Genomic DNA, 19,759 nt, shown 5'->3' with positions numbered 1-19,759 from the left:
ACTTTTAAAAATGCCTGCATTTATTTTTTTAAACAGGCTAATAACCCACACCATGGATAACTTATTGGACTTTGCCTGAAAGGAGTCATTAGTGCCATTGGATATTTGACCATCCTGGCCACAGGTTTTTTCAGAATGAATGGAAGGTCATGCAGCATGAGTCTCCACCGGACATCAGGAACCCCACAGGGGCCCGGGATGGTCAGTGGCCAATACATTCCTCCCATCCGAGCCCACTCTGGGACTCCTGGCCCCTCGTCCTGTGGCAGCACAGCGAGCCCTGCCATCGGAAGCCTTGCTAACAGCCTTCATCTCAAGATGCCCTCGGGAGGAGGGATGGCTCCTCAGAGCAACGTGGCCGAGAGCCCCCTCCATCTGCCCGCCTTGAGCCCCAGGAGACAAGTGCTCACCAATGGGAAGCCACGATTCCAGGTCACCCAGGCTGGAGGCATGTCAGGGCCACACAATTTAAAGCCAAAGCAGCAGGAGTTTGGAAGTCCTTTTCCTCCAAATCCTGGGAAAGGTAGGATTGTCTTTCTGGGATCTTTTAAAAGTGGAAACGATTTTTTTTTTTTTCTCCTCTCCAGATCCTTCTCAGCAAGCAAATCTCATGGAAAACTACAGGATTGAATGTCAGGGTCAATTCTGATGGTCTCACAATGCTCTGTAGCCTCCCTGGTGAGGGGGTGGATGGATAGATGCATGGGAGGGTGGGGAGGCCACAGTGGTAAACGTGATACCTCATGGAACTGTGAAGCAGAGTGGAAGGTGAGACAGAGAGGTCAGAAACAGGGAGCGAGGGTGGGTGGTGGTGGTGGCGGCAGGCAAGACCAGTTTAGCAAGACCCTACCCTCGGGATGCATGGAGGGACGGGATTCCCTGGGCCATGGCGGAGGGGGGCAGCCAGAGCCGTCATCGTGCGGGTCGGGTGCTAGAAGGAAGGTTTGGAAAGAAAAGGATAAAAAGGGAGAAAGCTTAACAGCCAATAAAGTGAGGAATTAGTGCATAGAAATGATAAAAAATTATTCCAAGAGCAGAACCCCTAAGTTTTGTAATACAGCTGGTGACAAAGAGGGAAGGGAGCTAGAAGAGAATAATGAAAGGAGGTATTTGGGGGCTGGTGGAGAACTAGAAAACTTGGCTAATTTGAAATGCAGAGAGAGTGTACTTTTAATTCAGTTTTTGAATTCAGTGTTTCAGTGTTTAATTCAGTGTTTGAATAATGTAAATTTTAAATCATGGAATAATTGTTGGAAAATAGCAAATTATTTGAATGGCTCACTCTCTCTAGAAACCGATGTTGACTTAATGAGTGATACTGCACATGAAATGTGTATTTGGGCCAGAAAAAGGAAGAGCGTGTATCTCATGTGAAATACAGCTTTGTTATGTAAAATAGCATAATTATATATGCTGTTAGGTATTTTTAGCATCTGGTTTCAAATGTTTATATTAAGTGTGTACACTACGAAATAAAATTACTAACAGCCTGAATAGCCATTCGCCCAGGTAACTCATAACTCACTCAGTTCAGGTGAATAATTATTTTTATCCTAAAAGTTGTTTTAGTGCCTTTGTGTTCCTCTGTATGGTATAGATGGGCAGGGTAAGAAAAAACCCTAAACTGTAAAACCTTAAAGTATGAAAAGCTATATATCTAGCTTTTTTCTTTTATTTATTTTGGTTTAGGTTTTGTTTTAGATTGTTTTATTTCCTAGACCTACTGATACTTAGTATAAGTATAGGAAAAACTTTCCTTGGGGGTGCTTCCAAGATAGCGCCATCACTGTCAGGTTGCTGCGTTCATGGTGTGGCAAGCTACAATGTCAAGCTCGTGTGTTTGGATTTTCAGGGACTGGGGCCCGGGAAAATCTTTCAGCTCTTGCTTGTCTAATGAGCTGTATGTAGCTTGCTTTCATCACATATACTTGTGTTGAATTCCGGCTGGCATTATTAATGCTGATAATATTAATAACTTCTATTTATTATGTCATAACTGGGCATGTGTCAGGCATTGTATTGAGTGCTTCCAATATAAAATCTCAGTTATCCCTCACAACAGCCCTGAGTCGTATGCTACTGTTGATTAACTGATAAGGGAACTAAGATCTAGAAAGAATAAATAACTTCAGCATTGCCATCGGTAAGGAGTTTGGGGATGTTACTTTGATGGTGAGCAGAAGTGGTTATGATTATATTCATAGTTAAAAAAGTTACGTTTCTGGTAATTCAGGGGTAGTGAACTCTCAGGGTTAATACATCTTGGAACTCTTGCAAAAATTAGTGCTGTCCCCAGGTTCGCCTCTTCCCAACTTTCTGACTCCTTGCTCAGCTTCCAAGCTTACGGTGCCTGTTCTGGATCTGCATGGTCGCGGTATGCATGAGCATGGCATAGGGGTTTAGGATAACTGTATTATTATCCCCTGTGGCCTTGTAGCTTGGATACCGCTCCGGATGGTGCCAGCAGTGGCTGAATGTGTCCCTTTCAGGTCTTGGTTGACAGATCCTAAGCTAAGCCAATAACTGGTTGAGAATGGTGATCTAGTAGGACTGTTTGAACTTCATCCAATCATTTACTCAACAGATAATTACTGAGCATGTTTTATAGGTGAGCCACTGTTCTGGGGATATAGTAGCTAATATAATAAAACATAGTCCTGGCCCTCAAGGAGTTAGGAGAATTCAGACAAATAAATGGGCAGTTAAAATAAAGTGCACTTAGGGCTCTGATAGGGATACACTGATGGCAATAGGGCTACATTTGCAGGGTTCCCAGCCCATGCTTGATCAGTGGATCCGGGAGAACAGTAGGCTGTCTAGGCAGACACCTGAAGGGTAAGGAGCTAGCCTTGCGATCATGCCAATTTGTGTGTGTGTGTGTGTGTGTGTGTGTGTGTGTGTGTGTGTGAGGGGGCTGTCTGGAACTCATTCTGGATAGACAGAAATCACCCTCAAAACCTGAAGGGGAGAGATCATGGTGTGTTTCATTAACTTCTGCCTGATTCCACGTTGAGGATGTAGAGACTGTGGCAAGAGACAAGACTGGGGAAGAATAAGCAGAGGCCAGATAAAGGTTATGGAGGAGGCGCCGAGGAGTTTGGACCTATCTTGAGCACACTGGTGAGCTGTGCAAGGGTTTTAACTTTGGGGATCATGTGATGGGATGATGTGATGAACTTGAGGTTGACATCTCTCTCAGGCTTTTTTTATGCAGTACTCACAGTGCCCTGACCCTGAGGGATAGTACCGAAGGACCTGTGACTGTGCGTGTATTAGTTAGGGTTCTCTGGAGGAACAGAACCAACAGGAGATGTATCTGTGCCTGAACGTGTACCCGTCCCTGTGTCTGTTCCTGTATCTGACTAGATTACGGAGGCTGACAGTTCCCAAGACACGGGAGATGAGTCAGCAAACTGAAGACCCAGGCCTGCTGATGCTATAGGTCTAGTGTGAGTCTGAAGACCTGGATCGAGGAGAGGCAGTGGTGTGTGTTTCCCTTCTGAAGGACAGCAGGTTTGAGACCCAGGATGAACTGACATTCTGGTTTGAGTCCAAAGGCAGGAAAGAGCTGATGTCCCAGTTTGTAAGTGGTCATTCAGGGAAGAATTCTTTCTCACTTGGCGGAAGGTCAGCCTTTTATTCTCTTCAGGCCTTTAGCTGATGGGGTGGGGCCTATCCACATTAGGAAGAGCAATCTATTTTACTCAGTCTACTGATTTAATGTAAATCTCATCTGAAAACACTCATAGAAACACCTGGAATGGTATTTGGCCAAATACCTGGGCAACTCATGAGCCATTCAAGTTGACATATAAAACCAACCATCAAAGTGGGGTACCATTGCTTTGGGGCCAAGCACAGTTTACATGGTGGCTAAGAAAATACATTTTCTAAGCCTTCAGGGTGATTATACCATCTTTCAGGAATCCAGTGGAACTGTGTACAGAAAATATGTCATTTAAGGATTGCCACACAGACAAATATCTGACTTGAAGACTGGAGAAATCTCCAGTAGGAGCCTCATGAGAAATATAAATTTGATTGTAGTATTTGTGTTACTTACTTAAGGATTGAGGTCTACTCAACTGAAAACTCAAAAAACAGTGACTTTCACATCATGGAGCATGGTTCTCAAATAGTGTGCCAAGGACACTGGAGTACCACAGCAAACTCAGGGGGAACCATGGGATAATTTTAATTTTGAAGGGAACAGAAGGATTTGTGGCATCCTTTGGACTCCAGGCAAACTACTAGCTTGAGGAGGTTCACAGTTTCAACATGAGATTGCACTATATCCTTTTAGTGATGTCATATCTTTGCAAAGCTCCACTTTCAGTAGTTGTGATGAAAAAGCTAGTTACTCTGTAGGCCAAAAGGTGGGAGCAACCCAAGTATAGGCAGATGAGTGGATAAAGAATATGTATGTCTTATACCTACAGTGGAATAGTGTTCAGCCTTAAAAAGGAAGGAAAGTCTGACATACGCTACGACATGGATGAACCTCGAAGACATTATGTTAAGTGAATTACGCCAGGCACAAAAGGGCAGATATTGTATGATTCTCTTATACAAGGTACCTCGAAGAGTGAAATCATAGAGACAAAAAGTAGAATGGTGTTTGCTGTGGACTGGAGGGAGGGGAGCATGGGAAGTTAGGTTGAATGGGAACGAAGTTTCAGTTTGGGAACATGAAAGAGTTCTGGAGATGCGTGGTGCGTGATGGTTGCCCAGCAGTGTGAATGTACTTAATATACACTTTAAAAATGGTTAAGATTGGGTGTGCCTGGCTGGTTCAGGTGGAGGAGTGTGCGACTCTTGGTCTTGGGGTCCTGAGTTCAAGCCCCATGTGGGGTGTAGAGATTACTTCAATAAATAAATAAACTAAGATAAAAAAATTGGGTAAGGTGGTAAATTTTATGTTATGTGTATCTTATCACAGTAAGAAAGACAAGCAAATTCTAAGTGAAAATCAGCGTGGAATGGGAGCTGAAGGTGGTGGTATCCAGTCTGATTCCAAGAGCTGAAGTAGTAGAGGGCACAGTTGGAATGCACATCCCATCAGTAATACTGTTATTTAAGAATGAAATAAAAATACTTTAATTCTTAATTTATGTACATTATTTTTTTCAAACAGCTAATAGATTGTTAGTACATAAATACTATTAAGTTGTTGGCACATAACTACTTAATGAGGGGTAGTGTTAGTTGTTCCTTTTGGCCAAGGGGCACCATGAAAAAATTACTGAGATGCTGAGAATGCCATGAACTGCAGACATTTGGGAACCTGTGTCAGAGGAGTTAATTGTTCTCACACAAAGAGCAGCCCAGGGTCGGGGATGCTGCTCATGGTGAGAAGCTCAGGGATGGCAGGTCCACGATCACGGAGCCTCCCTTCGCCTCTACCCCACTGCTCCTCCTGCTGTGGAGTCTGTATTCTGAGAAGAGTGAAAGACGAAGGAAGGACAATAGGCAGAAGGGTGAAAGGACGACCCCCTCCGAATCGACGCCATGAATCGGCTTTCCCAGGAGCCCCACTCAACTGTCCCTACTCAGTCGTACGTAACTTACTTGCAAATAAAACTCATTAGTTGTTCCTGAATGTATCTTTATAAACAAAGTTAGATTTTATCTTATTTTGTATTATGTTCTTTTATATTTTATTTCACCTTTTAGCTTTTGCTACCTTTTTCTCTCTCAACGAAGTCAAACCACGTCTAAGTAAGTTGCGGACATTCTGGCTCTTCATCCCCAAATTGCTAAGCAGGTGTCTTCCATTTTGTACAACTAGGATACATGAATTATAACCAAGAAACTTAACTTTGATGCAACAGTATTGCTTATATAGAGTTATATATTAAAATATAATACATATTTAAATTCATATTCAAATTAATTTTTATAATATTATTTTATATTTTACTTTACTTATCATACTGTTTTCCCCCTACTTATAGCCCACATGTCCTCTGTAACTATTCTTTTCTTTTGAGTCAGGATCCAGTCAAGAATCCTGAATTAGGGGGCACCTGGGTGGCTCAGTCAGTTAAGTGTCTGATTCTTGATCTTGGCTCAGGTGTTGATCTCACGGTTGTGAGTTTGAGCGCCATGTTGGGCTCCACGCCGGGCACAGAGTCTACTTAAACAAAAAAAAGAACCCTGCATTACATTTGGTTGTCATGTCTCTTTAGTCTCCTTTTTTCTAGAATGACCCTCTCCCCCTGTCTTTGTGTTTCATGACAAAATACGTTGCTGTTTTAGAGTTTAGGTCAGTTGTCTTGTCTCACAACTTGGTTCCTCTAATTATTTCCTCATGATTCGGTTCAGGTTAAACATTTTTGGTAGGAGTACCACATAGGTTATTTGTGGATTATATATCCTGGGAGCACTGCATGCTCATTTGTCCTGGTATTTGTGATGCTGCTTTTGGTTGTCTGGCCAAGGTGGTGTCACCAGGATCTCTGCATTGTGGACACTTTCCTTTTCAAAATTAATACCTAATCTTATACAAATATCTTGCTCTTCATCAATGATGCTTGTGTGAATCCGTTAACTACATTGTTAACTGCATAACAGTGATTTTCTGATTCCAGTATTTCTTCTGTGTTTATTAGTTGGTATTCTTCTGGAAAGAAGAACTTCTGTTTCTCCTTTTATTGAGAATCACCACAGACCCCATGTATTCTTTTTAAAAAGTCCCTGTGCCATAATTCATTACCATCACTATTCTTTTTGATGCTCAGATTGTCCTGGATCCGGCAGGTGGGATCCCCTTCAAGCTGGTCCCGATGTCCTTTTGTTATGTCCCCGTGAAGCACTTCCTTGCTTTCACATAGAATGAGACATTTCAGACCCACTAGTACTTCCCTGCCCCGGACACGCAATCAGCCATTTTCCCTAAAAACTTGGGTCCCTTTTAGTGGGAAATCTTTGGAAAACCGGATGAAAGCATGTTTTTCTTGACTCTGGAGTGTCATTGCTTCTGGGCCCTATGTGTGGACAGAGTTAGGAAGTCTGTCAGAAGGTAATGGGTTCCAGTTAAAATACAACATTACAGAGTTCTTCTCACACTTGCTCATTGTGCATGTGTCAGTGGGATCCCTGGTTCTCAGCAACATCCTTGGAGTTTCTTATTGATTCTGTCCTACAATAATGAGTTACTTTTAGATTTACATTTTTAAGATAGTGGAAATTAGTTTTAGAAATGATCTTTTTACTACATGTAAATGTTTCCTGTACTGAGATGAGCATATTTGTGTTTATCTGAGCCACCGAGTGAGTGTGGAGGATGTCCCACAGTTGGCAACTTCCAAGCCTTGCTAGGACTGGTGAGTACAGAATCTCAGTTATATTGTACCAATAATGGCTTTTCTCTCTACTTCCTCTTCAACAGTTATGAATTGTAATTAGACTGGTAGAAATGCATTTTTCAAAGCATCTGGGAAATCAGTTTTATGATCCCCACTTTAAGCACATTTGACACAGCTCTTTAAATATTTAAGACAATCCCACATTTGCAGTACCCGTAGGACTATATAATTGGGAAGATTTTTATTGTAAAGGTTTTTTATTTTACTTTAGGGCCTCTGACATTTCTTGTGGAGCTCTGCCGTCCTTGGAGACAAAGGGAGTTAGTTATTCATTAGCGTTTGTGGGTTATTCATTATTGTTGGTCAGAAAAAGCAGAATGATATCAACAAAGGACACTAACTAATTGGGATTAAAAAACTCTTTTGTATAACTTAAGGCTGGTATCTCTTGTAAAGACCTGGTTTTAAAAAAGTAACCTATCGTGTGAACCCAGGAGGTCTAGAAACTAAGTGTACTTTAAATAATACGTCGTTTTATTTTGATTTTTCCTATTTGTGGTTTGCTAATTCAATTGGCTATAACCTGGAGCTTAGGTTAGAGCTTGATTCCTTAGTGGGTCAGCTAGCTTTATATTTTTCCCCCGCTGCCACATTATAAATTTTAAAACATTGTCACTGATTTAGAATGTTACTTTCCTATAATCATTCCTTTACTTATGTTTATTTCTGGACAAACAGACAATGAAAAAAGAATTTGCTAACACCGGTGAGTGGACTGTGTTGAATGTTGTCATGTTAGCACCGGGGCAGGATTCACAGCTGGGATCTCACATTCTTGAAGAGATGCAGTTGATATATTAGCTAATGAAAGTTGGGGCAAAATACTTGGTTACTTTTTTTTTTCACTTCTGCTTTTTAATCATTTATATTTCCTTGCACTTCTAATGTGGCTTCCTGCAGAATTAGAGCAAATAAAGTTAATATTCCATAAAAGGTTCCAAAAATAACCAAACCAGTCAGAGACCAAAGGCGTTATTCCAGTTGAGGTAGCCAGGGTTTTCATTTCGTCTCGCCAATAAGGCAGGTGAAACACAATGTTTACTTTTGTTTACTCTTTGGGCTTCACAGGCCACACTTTGTGTGATTTATTGATGCAGCGTGTAAATCAAATTGATGATGGATTTCCAAGTATTACTGAATGGCAGGCATGATTTGCTCCAGTTATAAAAGTGATTTGTCAGTCTCACAGCATTCTTTAAAAGAACATAGTCCATTAGCACTCCCCACCCCCTAGACACACCTCAGATACTGTAGGACACCAAGTTGGAAGATACCATCTGCTAGTCACCTGTAGCATTTTCTTTTTTTTTTTTTTTTTAAGAATTTTATTTATTTATTTGACAGAGAGAGACACAGCGAGAGAGGGAACACAAGCAGGGGGAGTGGGAGAGGAGAAGCAGGCTTCCCGCGGAGCAGGGAGCCTGATGTGGGGCTCGATCCTAGGACCCTGGGATCATGACCTGAACTGAAGGCAGCTGCTTAATGACTGAGCCACCCAGGCGCCCCACACCTGTAGCATTTTCTTAGACTGTTAAATAGCAACAGCTTTGGACTTGCAGAGAGCTTGGCCCAAACTTGCGTATTGATTGTCTCCTATGATTTGATCAAAGGTTCCATCCCAGGAGGCTGGGCAAGTGTGATTGGCCCCATTTTAGGGATTGAGAGACTGAGGCTCAGTTTGCTGGAGATCTCATTCTCTGTGTGCTGCGTGGGTTGACTCAGAGTGGGACTCCACAGTTTGAGAGCTCCTGCTGTGGGAGTTCTGAGAAGCCTTGTCCCCAGTCTGCCTTAGAGTTTACAGTTGCTGCCATTCCAGAACGAGTAAGCATACCGTTCAGCTGCTGTCTCCATCCACAAGCTGAGGAAATGGGCTCTTGCTCCTGTTTTGGAAAATTGGGCTTGACAGTTTCCAATAACAGGCCCTTCTGAGCAAGGAAGGTGGTGTCTACCTGGGCAGGAATCAGGCCGTCTCTGTGAGGGCCCCTCGAGTGACACAAGTGTGTGCAGAAATACGTACTGAAGTAGCTTCGCACACCTCTGCTTATGACGTCTTTAGACCCGGGCAGGAGGGTATCATGAATATGAATAGTTTCGCTATTTCTGACCCATCAAATTTTAAGGATATAGTGGATGGTGACTTGTATTTAATACCTATTTTTATTGCTGCCTTATATGAATAATGAAAGAAATAGAAGGCCCGTAATTGACTCTGACATAATAAGCCAATTAAAAAATGAGACTTAGTCAAGGATAGGCTGAGGCCAGCAGCTGTAGCATCCTTCAGGAGCTGGTGAGAGATGCACAATCTCAGGGCCATCCCAGACTGACTTACTCAGGTTGTGTCTTTTAATAAGATCCGTGGCACAAGGGCAACTTCTTGGCTGTGTGAGCAGTGACTGTATAGGGTCCCGTGCTTGGAAGGAGTGCCCCGTGCTTGGGGTTTAATGCTCTGTGATTGCTGTCTTGACATTCTTACTGATTTTATCTTCGAATTTGTGTATTTTAAGTGAAATCCTATGGGCCCCTGGATCATGTGTGGGGTGCTTGGAGTCTCCGTTTGTGTGCGGTCCCCCATCCTGCTAGGATAGCTCCTGGTTCCTCTGTCCCTGCCCAGTATCTACTGCTGCCCTCTGCCCCCAGTGGGGACCCAGGCATGAGGGTGGGGAGGTCAGGGTTTGGTGCATAGGCTCTGTGTGCCCAATCCATGTGAGGCTATGGGCACCTTTGAGAGTCTGCACTTAACCTGTGAGTATCCCCATGTGGAAGGAGCTCAGTGGTAAATAGCAAATTACAAAAAACACCATGAACTCATCACGAGGGAGACCAGAGAAGAATGGAAAAGGATTTTCTTCTGCTTTTTGAACAAGGGACCCAACATTTTCATTTTCATTGGTCCCTGAAAATTATGTAGCTGACCTTGTAAGTACCCACTGGAATTTGAGAAACACTGGTATGGGAGGAGGAGGGTGGACACTGGAGTCAGAAGACCCTGGTGTGTGACCTTCCCTGCCTTGGTTTCTTCATGTGTAAAACGGGGGGCGGGTAATGTTTCATCCCTCTTTGAAAATGGGCAGGGTCTAGGTGAAGGGCAGACCGGGCCACATATCCTTGAGTAAGAGTGTGACCAGGGCACCTCTCATCTTTGTCTTTGGTTTCATGATGTTGATGAACAAAGCTGGACGTTATGGGCAGGGCTACAAGTGGGAAAGAAGGGCCAGAACTGGTCTTCACATCCTTGTTAGTGCGTGGAAAGGAAGGGTCAAGTACTGAGGCAGGCACGTTCTGGGGATCTTGGGTCGAGAGAAGGCGTGCTTCAGAGAACTGGGGAGCTAATGCATTGGCTTTCCAGGCGGCCACCTGGTCGTGTGGCAGCGGCAGGTAGAGCAGAGAACAGTGTGTGCTTTGGAGAGTTAAATTAGATGGCAACTGGGAGAGTGCATTCTATACTGTCCAGTGCCAGAGGCACACCAGGGGTTGCTGCTCCCCGATTGTACATCCGCGTGGTGCATTGTGGGTCTCCGTGAGCCACAGCAGCTGCTGTGGGCTGAGACGGCCCGTTCTGCTACTCTGCTCGGGTGTGCCGCGTGTCCTGGTAATAAAGGCTTCCAGCTTAGTCAGAGCTCCCAAGTCTGGGCAGTATGAACAGCTACTTGCCATGTAGGGATGGAGCCCTGACTACTCTCTAGTTTCAGCTTGCTTCAAAGGCTAGACAGAAAACACTGAAATCCTAATAAACCACAGTAAACAGACACTGGTGTGAAAGAACACATTTTAAAAGTGTATCTTTCACCTAAAGATTTTCCTTTAGGGCAATCCTATAATTTATTATCCAGACAAGGACACTTTCAAGAGTGAAATGCGGCCTATTAATAATTACGCCCAGGACTATCCTGGATGAACTGGAATGAGGGCCACCCTACTTTAGGGCGAAGTTTAATTGCATTTAGATTCAGAATCTTACACAATTGCTTTAAGGCAAAGTAGTCCAACCTACTTGACAAGATTAGACCCGGAGAAGTTAATAGCAAAATTATTTCTTGGACCATTGAATGATTATTAGTATATTATTAAGTAGAATACATTCATTTCTGGTTATTCTAGGGCTGGAAATAACAAACTAGCAATTATTTAGCACATTCTACTTATTAATGTTCTTAGCTTTATGTAACTTATTTTAATCCTTCCCAACCTTATGAAGTATTCCCTTGAAAACAGAAAAGAAAGGCTTAGAAAAAATAAGAAACTTGACCAAGAGCATGTGGGAATTTTAACCCATGTCTCACTGTCTTCAGGGCCCTATATACTTCTGTAGGATGTTGTTTTGTGTTTTGGTATAGAGTTTGCTGCAAAAACTAGGTTCTTGGCAATTGAGAATGATTTCCTGAAAGACACAGTATGTCTACCATAATTTTTACTATGTGTGGTGGTGTAGTATCTGGTGTATATTTATTTTAAAAAATATAGTGAGCAGAAGCAGAAAAACCACTGACACATAGTTGCAGATGTTTGTGTCAATTTGTGTGACAAGTGCCCCTCCTCACTTGCTTAAGACAGTGGCTTTGGCGGCAGTCAGGTAGGGAATGTGATGTAAAAAAGAGAGATACAGTAATGGCTAACTTTTGAGCCCTTCCTCTGGGCCAGCTGCTGCATTAAACGGAGCTACTGGGTCACACAACCAGAGTGCTATTTGGAAGGCCTTCCATGATGGCCCTGGAGCTCAGAATTCCCTTAATTCTCGTAACAACCCCATGGGTCTTTCGATCATGAAACCAAGGCGTGGAGAGGTGAAGTCCCTTAGCAGTGACGTGGTTAGTATGTGGCAAAGCTGGGAGGTGAATGCAGGCCGTCCTGCTGTGTTCTGTCAGGATGAGGCAGGGAGCCAAGCTGGAGATGGGGACTTTCTCCTGCAAGAGCTCTGGTTCACCAAGTACCTTATTCAAGACTCTTCGGGTTGCGGGTAACTGTGACCCACTGTGCTAGTTTATATGAAAGGGAATTTGTTATAAAGAATCGAGAGTGCTTCATGGTTACCCAGGGACAGGGTGGACAACCAGATCTTTGGAAGAGTATGAGAACAGGACGCTTCCCATGCTTTTTCTCCACAGGCCACATGGTCTTTTATTTCTGCTTTCTGTACACATTACTTTATTTTTCTCCCTATAGATTGCTTTTCTCTGTTTCTTAGTATATGTATTAGGGTTCTTTGGAGAAACATAACCAATAGGATATTTATTTATATGTATGTTTATGTGTGTATAATATTTATATAAAGGAATTTGTTATAAGGAATTGACTCATTTGATTATGGAGGCTGAGAAATCCCAAGATGTGCAGTTGGCAAGCTGGAGACCCAGGAGGGCCCATGGTTTAGTTCTATTCGAGTGCAAAGGCCTGAGAACCGGGAGAGCTGATGGTCTAAGTTCCAAGCTTGAGAAGCTGGCAGGCTTGACACCCAAAAAGAGCCCATATTCCCGTTAGATTCTGAAGGCCAGAAAAGATTGCCGTCCAACCTCAAAGCAGTCAGGCAGGAAAAGTTCCCCTTTACTTGTGGGAGGGGGCCCCCATTTTGTTCTGTTCAGGCCTTGAGGCCCATCCGTTTTGGGGAGGGCACTCTAATGAGTGAGTCTTCCAGTTCAAATGTTCATCTCATCAGAAACACCCCCACAGACACACCTAGCGTAGTGTTTGACTGAATGTCTGGATACCCTATGGCTCAATCCAGTTGACACACGAAATGAACCATCACGGTATCCATGGCTCTGGCGTGGCTTTCTTCACTAGGCCTAAGCATGTCATGTACTCAGAACTTCTGTGCGACAAGTCAGCTGGGTAGGGTCCTTCTATCCCATGCTCAGGTTCCTTGGGAAAAGTCTGATTGGTCCAGTATGTGTCAGATCCGGTTCATCCAGCTGGTGGGGGTGGAGCCTCGTGGAATGAACATGAATCCCACCTGCTCAGAAAAGGGCAGTGTGGGTTGAGCGACATCTGGGACTTAGTCCCCTGTATGAAGGTAGTTTTGGGGCTCTGTCTTAAACAACAGTGACATTTCCAAAGTTATCCCACAAATCATGTTCTTCAGCCAGTACAATTCCCAAGTATGGGAGAAAATTTTAGAAGTATGGCCACTAGCAGAAGTTAATTCTAGGAAGTTAATTTTTAAATTGATTCTTCTTCTTGAAAGATGAACCACTGAACTGTAGAGATTGTGATGCTTTGCATCAGTTTTTCAGTGGTGGCCACTACATTTTATAAGGTAATTCATTTGTTAAGGTAATGCAGATTTTCATTTTGGGATGTGGGAATTAAGAAAGCATTTAGGGCTCCTGGGTGGCTCAGTTGGTTAAGCAACTGCCTGCTCAGGTCATGGTCCTGGAGTCCCGGGATCGAGTCCCACATCGGGCTCCCTGCTCAGCAGGGAGTCTGCTTCTCCCTCTGACCCTCTTCCCTCTCATGCTCTCTGTCTCTCATTCTCTCTCAAATAAATAAATAAAATCTTTAAAAAAAAAAAAGACCATTTAATGGATGATCCATTAAGCCTTTAGGTTTATTTTGTGTTTAGAGTTTAGTGAAGGGGGGAGGATTGCCAGGGTTCAGGTACACAGAACCATGATTTCTATTTGAAACTACACTGAACAATACAGCAATTAGAAGAGGTTTGGTTGTCAGATTAGAAAATTTTCAGCATAGTTTTTTTCTTGTTGGGTTATATAATCAAAGAGCATTGTTATTTGTTTTTGTTTTCTTTTAGAGAAAGCGAGTACAAAAGTAGGGGGGGCAAAAAGGGGGAGGCGTGGAGAGAATCCCAAGCAGGCTCCACGCTCAGCACAGAGCCCGACGTGGGGCTGGCTCTCATGGCCCTGAGGTCATGACCTGAGCTGAAATCAAGAGTCAGAGGCTCAACTGACTGAGCCACCCAGACACTCCAAAGAACATTGTGATTTGAATATTCCTGGCTTTTATGCCAGATTATAACAGGCACCTGTCAGACACAAAACATAAGATTAATCAATGAGTTAAAATTTTTAAACGTTGGGGTACATGGATTGGGTGTTGAAAACTTTTTTTTTTTTTTAATGTGTTTGGCTCAGCTGATTTTCCCACTTACCTAGAAGAAAATTCTGTACAATTATCTATTTACCTATTTTATTTTGTAACAGGCAGATTCTAAGATGCCTCCCTGTCCACCACCATTCTTGTCTCCTGGGATTCATACTTTCTGTAACAGCCACCCCTTGAGTGTGGCCTGAATATAGTGACTTGCTCATAACTATGACGAAGATGATGAAATGTCACTTCCGTTATTGGATTATGAAAGATAGACTTTTGTCTTGCTGTGAGACTCTGCAGTCTCCTTGGTTTGTTTGCTTTGATAAAGCATCCTGCCATGTTGGAAAGGCCCATGTGGCAACTAACAGAAGGAGGCATCTGACCAACAGACAGTGAGGAACCAAAGGCCTCAGTCCAGCAACCTTCCAGAAACTGAATTCTGCCAACAACCATATGAGTGTTAAAGCAGATCTTCCCCAGCTGAGCCTTCAGATGAGGCTCTAGCTGTAGCTGACACCTTGTTGGCGGCCCTGTGAGGGACTCTGATCAGAGGACCCACTCAGCCATGCCCAGATTCCTGACCCATAGAAACTGAGATAATACAGTTGGCCCTCAAACAACACAGGCTTGAACTGTGCAGGTCCACTTAAAAGATTTTTTACAGAATTATAAATGTATTTTCTCTTCCTTAGGAAGAGAAAATTAATGGCATATTCTTTTCTCTAGTTTACTTTATTGTAAGGACACAGTATATAATATATATAACATACAAATATATGTTCATCAACTTTTGTTATTGGTAAGGTTTTTCTGATGCACAGTAGGCTGATTAGTGATTAAGTTTTGGGGGAGTCAGAAGTTAAATACACAGAGTTTTGACTGCAAAGTGTCAGGACCCCTAACCTGTGCATTGTTCAGGAGTCAACTGTACATGTGTTGTTTTAAGCCACTAATCTGGTGGTAATTTGTTATGTAGCGTGGGTACCTAAGACAGTTCTCGTCTTGGCTTTTCTCTCTTTCTGGGCATACTAGGAAATAAAGAGGTAACATCTAGGAACAGGAGGGTAGGAATTAATCTCTGTCAAAGGCTGATGGTGATAGACTTTAAGGTTCAGGAAGGCCAACTTGTAAAGCCCTTTTTATTACTTCCATTTTGCAGATGTGAGCATCAACACTCAGAGAAGTGAAGTTATTTGCCCAAGTTGACATGACTCATAAAATGGAGAACCAGGGTTTGAATGCTGGTCTACCTTACTCTGGTGCTCCTGTTCCTTCCATGCATCTGGCTAACTCCCATAAGCCATGACAAACACCGATGTAGCATTTTTTGCCTAGAAAAAAATGTTAACATAAAGCCCATTCATCTTCAAGCATTCATCAAACACCTTCTGTGGACTTCTTGCCAGGTCTCACTCTCTCTTCCTTCTCAGTGGTGTGTTCAGACAGACTCCCCGATGAGTGCAGAGCCTGACACAGGGCTTGATCTCACAACCCTGAGATCATGCATGACCTGAGTCGAAATCATGAGTCGGATTCTTAACCGACTGGAGCCACCCAGGTACCCCATCAGTCCTATTTTTTTTTTATTGCCCTCTTTGTTATTCTCAAACAGAACTCATAGACAGTATTCTCTACCTATGCATGTAATTTTAAAAAGTCAATATAATTTCATAACTGAAATACAAGGGAAAAAAGGAACATGATTTGTAACAAATATGGATTTAAATATGAAAATGTTTCAGCATAACTATGCCAGAAGACGTAAGGAAGGAGTCAGGTAAGCTTGCACCTAAATGTGGATTTAGCTAAAATTCTCATGATTCAGAATTGTATTTGTTGTAGTGGCGGCTCACATGTCTAGTTGCTTTGCTTTCAGTGATACGGTTTTATGAAATGGTGGACAGTACTTTATGATATGTCTATCAAAACAATGATCAGTCTTCCTTTGTACTGTTAGCTTCATTTTAGATAATTTAGCATGAATAGGAATCATGAAAATAAAGGTTGTATACTCTGATAATTATAAACAGGTTCTTAACGACATGAACGTCTGGTGAAATACTTGAAAATCATCTGGGATGTGGGTCATTCTTTGTGTGCAGGATGATGTGGCATCCCTGCCTTTACAGTTGAACACCAGTAACAGTGATAACCCAGAAGGCCCTGGAATTTCCAGCTGTCTCCCCAGGGCAATGTCCTCCAAACCCACCAATCTAAATCTAAATCTGCTTTCAGTAAAAGAGCTGGTCAGCTGACTAAAGTATGATGGGCGCCTGGGTGGCTCAGTCATTGAGCGTCTGCCTTTGGCTCAGGTCATGATCCCGGGGTCCTGGGATCGAGCCCTGCATCCGGCTCCCTGCTCGGCGGGAAGCCTGCTGCTCCCTCTCCCACTGCCCCCTGCTTGGGTTCCTGCTCTCCCTATCTGTCTCTCTGTCAAATAAATAAATAAAATCTTAAAAAAAAAAAAACTGACTAAAGTGGGTGCCTGGGTGGCTCAGTTGGTTAAGCGACTGCCTTCGGCTCAGGTCATGATTCTGGAGTTCCAGGATCGAGTCCCGCATCGGGCTCCCTGCTCGGTGGGGAATCTGCTTCTCCCTCGGACCCTCTTCCCTCTCATGCTCCCTCTCTCTCATTCTCTCTCTCTCAAATAGATAAATAAAATCTTAAAAAAAAACAAAAAAAACTGACTAAAGTATGACAATTTCCAGAGGTGTTTGTTTTTTAACCAGCCTGAGACCTTAAGACAAAGAACGTCACTGTTCATGGTAGAATTAGTAGGGAGTGGGGAGGTGGCAAGGTGAGGCGAGAGGAGGATCCCTTTTGCAACCCTTAACCACATGGCCTAATGTCCTCTTTCTATTTCTGATTCTAGCCTTTCTTCCTATATCCTTTTCCTTTAGGCTCCATATACACTTTACATGACAAATTAGATGCCTTTCTAAGTCAAATTCTTTTTTTTTTTTTTAAAATCTGATTGTATTTTAAGAGCTTCTCTGTGTCAATCACTTGCTATTTTCTGAGCATTGACTTTAACCAAGATGTTGTTGTGCTTAGCTGCGGGGTCAAAGGCCACTGAGATGTAGCCTGAAATCTCAGTAGATTTGTGATTGTGACCCAATCCAGCACACATTTACAGGGCAAGGCACCATGCCAGGCATGGGTACACACAAACACACACTTAAGTTTGTGCTTTCAGGGAGCTCACAATCAAATAAAGAGAGAAAAGAAGAGTATATTATGCAGCCATCAAAAGGAATGAGATCTTGCCATTTGCAATGACGTGGGCAGAACTGGAGGGTGTTATACTGAGTGAAATAAGTCAATCAGAGAAAGACATGTATCATATGACCTCACTGATATGAGGAATTCTTGATCTCAGGAAACAAACTGAGGGTTGCTGGAGTGGTGGGGGCTGGGAGGGATGGGGTGGCTGGGTGATAGACATTGGGTAGGGTATGTGCTATGGTGAGCGCTGTGAATTGTGCAAGACTGTTGAATCACAGATCTGTACTTCTGAAACAAATAACGCAACATATGTTAAGAAAAAAGAAAAAGAAGAAGATAGCAGGAGGGGAAGAATGAAGGGGAGTAAGTCAGAGGGGGAGACGAACCAGGAGAGACGATGGACTCTGAAAAACAAACTGAGGGTTCTAGAGGGGAGGAGGGTGGGGGGATGGGTTAGCCTGGTGATGGGTATTAAGGAGGGCACGTTCTGCGTGGAGCACTGGGTGTTATGCACAAACAATGAATCATGGAACACTACACCAAAACAAATGATGTAATATATGGTGATTAACATAACAATAAAAATTTAAAAAAAAGCAGTAAGTTTTAGGGGCATCTGGTGGCTCAGTTGGTTGTGTCTGCCTTCAGCTCAGGTCATGATCTCAGGGTCCTGGGATCGAGTCCTGCATCGGGCTCCCTGCTCAGCGGGGAGTCTGCTTCTCCTCTCCCTCTGCCCCTTCCCACTGCTTGTACTCTCTGTTTCTCTCTCAAATAAATAAATAGCATCTTTAAAAGAAAATCAGTAGGTCGTATAAATAATGGTTCATTAAAAATAATAAATGAATTTCACAGGCTTTATGTACATATATATAATGTGTAACTAGTAACATAAATACGTTAAGCCTGTAAAATGATACATATTATATATGCTATTTAATGTACTATGCATGTTGTGTATATCATGCACAATTATATATTATTATCTATAATATACTGTGGTTTATATGTAAAAGCTTTTATTAAATTGATAAGCGAAAGTGCCCAGAGGCAAGTTTTCTTCCACTCTTATACATTAGAAATATACCTCCACATATGCTCTACCATGGTGTCTCTTAGAGTTGAAAGCTCATTTTACATACCAAAGGAAAGAGAGAAAATTGGGAAAGTAGTAGGTATTCTAAGAAAGTTCGTGTCATGACTAGGGGGGCAGGTCTTGTCACACAGTGGTTGTGGATGACATAGAATATGTCTGGGCAGTGTGGAGTATGTCTTTTTAAAAATTACTTATTGATTTATTGATTGATTTAAATTCTAGTTAGCTGACATGAAGTTCAATACTGGTTTTATTGACAACAAACTAATTGGAGAAGATTCTGTAATCTCAAGTGGATAAGTTGAAATTAGACATTCAGAAGAGACCACTGTATAAGGGGCACAGGGGCATTTTAACGTTCTCCAGGTGAAGGATTGGAGTTGCCTTCTCTGTTGACTTTAATGATAAGGGGTACTTTTGTGTGGTGTGAGAAAGCTGGGGCTGACTGCCCATCCAGGGAGTGGTGCACCAGCCAGGGTCCAGTAAGGAAAAGAGAAGCCACTTCCGTTACTGTAACAGAGAGATTCCAGTCTCAGAAAGTTGTTAAGCAGGTACTGAAAGACCAAAAAGGCACAAAGTGAGACCATAACCTCCTTCTCATATTTCTTTAAAGTCTTACTCAAATTTGAAAGAATAATGATATCTGGTACTCACATAGCACTTACGATGTGGTCAATATTTTTTTAGGTGCTTGATTTCTCACTTTAAAATATATTAAGACATATTAACTCATTTGAGTTGCCCTAAAAACCCAAGGAGGTGGATACCATCATGCTAGTTGTTACTATTATTATTCTTCCTGTTTTATGGTTGAGGAAACTGAGGTATGGTTGAATAACTTCCCCAAGGTCACGTGGTTCATAAGCGGATGAGCCAGGATATAAACCAGGCGGTTTGGCTCCGGAGTACATGCTCTTAACCACTAAGGCATATTGGCTGTATGTCCGTTTTTTAAACCTGTGTCCTTATTTCTTTATGGATGGACAGTTGGGCGGATGGATGGATGGATGCATGGGTAACAAATCCA

General features: G+C 42.6%; 1 protein-coding gene across 3 annotated transcripts in view; it reads left to right on the top strand.

Moving 5' to 3' along the window:
• Window positions 1–19,759, top strand: part of GLIS3 (GLIS family zinc finger 3) — a 468,639-nt gene that overhangs the window by 13,169 nt on the left and 435,711 nt on the right. For all 3 annotated transcript variants that reach the window (XM_025891681.2, XM_073878148.1, XM_073878147.1), the window contains exon 2: window positions 37–523. In XM_025891681.2, the coding sequence (XP_025747466.2) occupies window positions 136–523 (388 nt within the window). In that variant the 5' untranslated portion in view covers window positions 37–135. The remainder of the gene's footprint in view (window positions 1–36; window positions 524–19,759) is intronic.

The sequence above is a fragment of the Callorhinus ursinus genome, unplaced genomic scaffold (genome assembly GCF_003265705.2).
Source record: "Callorhinus ursinus isolate GAN/ISIS: 27379988/994484 unplaced genomic scaffold, GSC_fseal_2.0 scaffold28, whole genome shotgun sequence".
Lineage (NCBI taxonomy): Eukaryota > Metazoa > Chordata > Mammalia > Carnivora > Otariidae > Callorhinus > Callorhinus ursinus.
The sequence above is the reverse complement of the archived record's forward strand: the minus strand, read 5'-3'. Positions and strand labels throughout refer to the sequence as shown.